The sequence below is a fragment of the Pterocles gutturalis genome, unplaced genomic scaffold (assembly GCF_000699245.1).
Source record: "Pterocles gutturalis isolate BGI_N339 unplaced genomic scaffold, ASM69924v1 scaffold19736, whole genome shotgun sequence".
Classification (NCBI taxonomy): Eukaryota; Metazoa; Chordata; class Aves; order Pterocliformes; family Pteroclidae; genus Pterocles; species Pterocles gutturalis.
In genome coordinates, this window is record NW_010105944.1 from 19,886 (window position 1) to 23,099 (window position 3,214).

Genomic DNA, 3,214 nt, shown 5'->3' on the forward strand with positions numbered 1-3,214 from the left:
ACAACAGCTTTGCTTGCCTTTATTCCTGGAAAGAATCTCCACAAATTTTCCAGAAGCGCCGCTTTTTCAGCAGTTTTTGCCCCGAGATGAGCTCAGAGCCATTTCCTCTCTGCAAAATTTCCATACTCCCCTAGGCTGAGCAAATCCACCCCAAAATTCAAGACCACACCACGGCCTTGGTCATGGCCCCCGCATCAGGACCAGCTTGGTAAGGCGGGTGCCGTGGCCGATGCCGGTGGCTCTCTCCTGCAGGAAATCGGTTTTCTCCCTGAACGAAGTGGGGCAGATGAATGGCACGGCCGGCGGGGCGGGCGCTGGGGGAGGTGGAGGAGGCAGTGAGGATGGGGAGATGCCCGAAGTTCACGAAATCGGGGAAGAGCTCACGTGGACTGGCAGGTGAGCAGCAACCATCAGCATCTCCTGGCTCATCCCACGGTCTCCTGGAGCACGGAGGGTGAAATCCTTTCTCAGTTTTGGTGGAAGACATGTGCATCTGGTCCTTGGTGGTATCTCCCCAGGTTCTGCGGTGGCCTCTATCTGGATATCAAGAGGAAGCTGCCCTGGTTCCCGAGCGATTTCTATGAAGGTTTCCATATCCAGTCCATCTCTGCCATCTTGTTCATCTACCTGGGCTGCATCACCAACGCCATCACCTTCGGGGGCTTGCTTGGGGACGCGACGGACAACTACCAGGTCGAGTCCAAGCATGGGGGTCACCTTGGCTTGGGAAGAGCAAGGAGGGATGGGACGGGACGGGATGGGATGGGATGGGATGGGATGGGATGGGGATGGGGATGGGATGGGATGGGACAGGATGCAATGGGACAGGATGGGACGCAATGGGATGGGATGCGATGGGATGGGACAGGATGGGATGCGATGGTATGAAGTTATACCCTCCTTGTGCCATGCCAAGCTTTAATGTTGGGGATGGAAATCCACTGCCAAGTGGGACTGGCATCCTGAAATACATGTGGGATGGGAAAACCCATCTCCATGGCAATGCTAGGAGCAAGAGGACATGGTCCCAAGCATCCCACGTGGGACCAAGCTGAGGTCCTTCATTCCCGTCTCCATCTGGGGTGGCCATGGGGAGGTAACGTGGTGCAGCATGACCATAACGCTGGGTTTGATCCAATCCCAGGGTGTCATGGAGAGCTTCCTCGGCACGGCAATGGCAGGTTCCATGTTTTGCCTTTTTGCCGGGCAACCGCTCATCATCCTCAGCAGCACCGGCCCCATCCTCATCTTCGAGAAGCTGCTCTTCGATTTCAGCAAGTAGGTGCTGGGCAATGCCGGGGGGAACCGGGACCCATCTGTGCTGGGATGGGGGCTGTCCTCCAGCCCACAGCGTGCTCTCATTGTCACCTTGTCCCCACTTTTAGAGGCAACGGCATCGACTACATGGAGTTTCGGCTCTGGATCGGCTTGCACTCTGCCCTACAGTGCCTTATCCTGGTGGCCACCGACGCCAGCTTCATTATAAAGTACATCACCCGCTTCACAGAGGAAGGCTTCTCCACCCTCATCAGCTTCATCTTCATCTACGATGCCATCAAGAAGATGATCGGAGCTTTTAAATACTATCCCATCAATTCCGACTTCAAGCCGGACTACGTGACCATGTACAAGTGCGAGTGCGTTGCTCCTGACCCAGGTGAGTACACATCTTTTTCGGCGCCGGATGGGGAAGATGAAGGGGATGGGGGGTGGTCCCGTCGCAGATAAATCCCGCTGGATCGTTGGCCGAGGATATAGAAGGTGGCAGCAACCTGCTCAGCGTGGGATGGAGAGACCTCGTGGGTGATTTTGGGCAGGATGGAAGGACAGCCTTGTCCCCATGGATGAAGACCTCGGTGCTCGCCAGGACGTAGAGAACGGTGCTCAGCAGCCACACCTGGATGGATAAAAAGGAAATATAGAGAAAAAAAAAAAAAGACATTTTAGATCATTAATTCCACCCTGCTGCCAATGGAAGTTTATTCTCTAGAAAATACGCAGGAGGGGTTTTGTCCTCTCCAGTGTCTACAACACCCCAGGATGTCCCAATGGGGTGTGGAAACCTCCTTGGACTGTTTTTTCTCCTCTTTTTTACTCCTTTTCAAAAAGGAGAGGCCATCGGGCTTTGAGCAGATGGTTTTTTGCTGACTCCCCTGGTTTTGCCCACGGATAGATGTACCGGATGGTCCTCGGTCCGAATCGCGCAGCTCGGATGCTCCCGCAGCCGCCTGGAAGACCCTTGGCTTGGGCGGACGCCAGCGGCTGCCTGCTCTCAGACGAGCTGGATTTATTCAAGGAATCTAACCACAAACAGTTTTTGGGAGTATCAGCTGCAGACAGAAGAGGCAGAGAAGTATGACGATGAAGCTTTCCGCAGAAATAAAACCATCCAAGACCGGCCACACCACGTGTGCATCCGTCATCGCAAGAAGAGATCTTGGAAATAACATTTATTGGATTTTGGTTTTGATTTTGTCTCAATTTCTTCTATCAACCACCTGATCCCGCTGGGTTTCCAAAGCCCTTCTCGCAGCAGGGAGCCCTCGCGGACGACACAATCCTTTCGGGACCAAACCCCTCCCAAATTTAACCTCCAGAAAAGCCGAGCCCGACGCCCGACGCAATCCCCGGGGGGGCTGAAATATCCCAAACGGGACCGTGACCACCTGCGCCCACCCGCGTGTGCCGGCACCGCCCCGCAGCACCCGCCGCCGTGGTTAACGCAGGGGGACGGCGAAAACTTTAACCTCCAGGGAGGTGTCCCCCTTTTCCAAGCCCCCCCACCCCCAGCAAACCCCGGGTGCATTTGCACCCCAAAAACCTCAAACCTCTTCGCAACCCAGCCCCACTCCGCGCCCTCGCTGCCCCGGGCACCCACGGATTGGATTTTCCGTTCCTCTAGATATTGAAAAATTCTGTTTATTCCCCCCTACATCCTTTTTTTAAATTTTTTTTTAATTAGTTCTGATTTTTGATTATTATAACTGATTTGTCCCATATTTGTCTCTGCTGCACACATCAATTTGGGCTGATTTCAATCTCAAGTGAGTATCACCTTCTAAATATTAAAACTACTTTAATATTTGATACTCTTCCCCCGTGGGGATTTTGTTGTTATTTTTTTTTTTTTCCATGTATTTTACTTTGCTCTGCTAAAATTGTTTCTATAGAGCCCTTAAGGGTTAAATACCACCAGTGGTGTGTTACCCCTTAA

At 53.0% G+C, this 3,214-nt stretch overlaps 1 protein-coding gene across 1 annotated transcript in view; it reads left to right on the forward strand.

Annotated features, from left to right (window-relative positions):
* The window catches only part of LOC104472051 (electrogenic sodium bicarbonate cotransporter 4-like), a gene marked incomplete at its 3' end in the record, with an annotated part of 15,006 nt that extends 13,349 nt beyond the window's left edge, over positions 1–1,657 (forward strand). Inside the window, exons 10-13 of the mRNA XM_010087589.1 lie at positions 253–396; positions 519–693; positions 1,145–1,278; positions 1,386–1,657. Coding sequence (XP_010085891.1) covers positions 253–396; positions 519–693; positions 1,145–1,278; positions 1,386–1,657 — 725 coding nt within the window. The remainder of the gene's footprint in view (positions 1–252; positions 397–518; positions 694–1,144; positions 1,279–1,385) is intronic.
* Between the last annotated feature and the right edge of the window lie 1,557 nt (positions 1,658–3,214).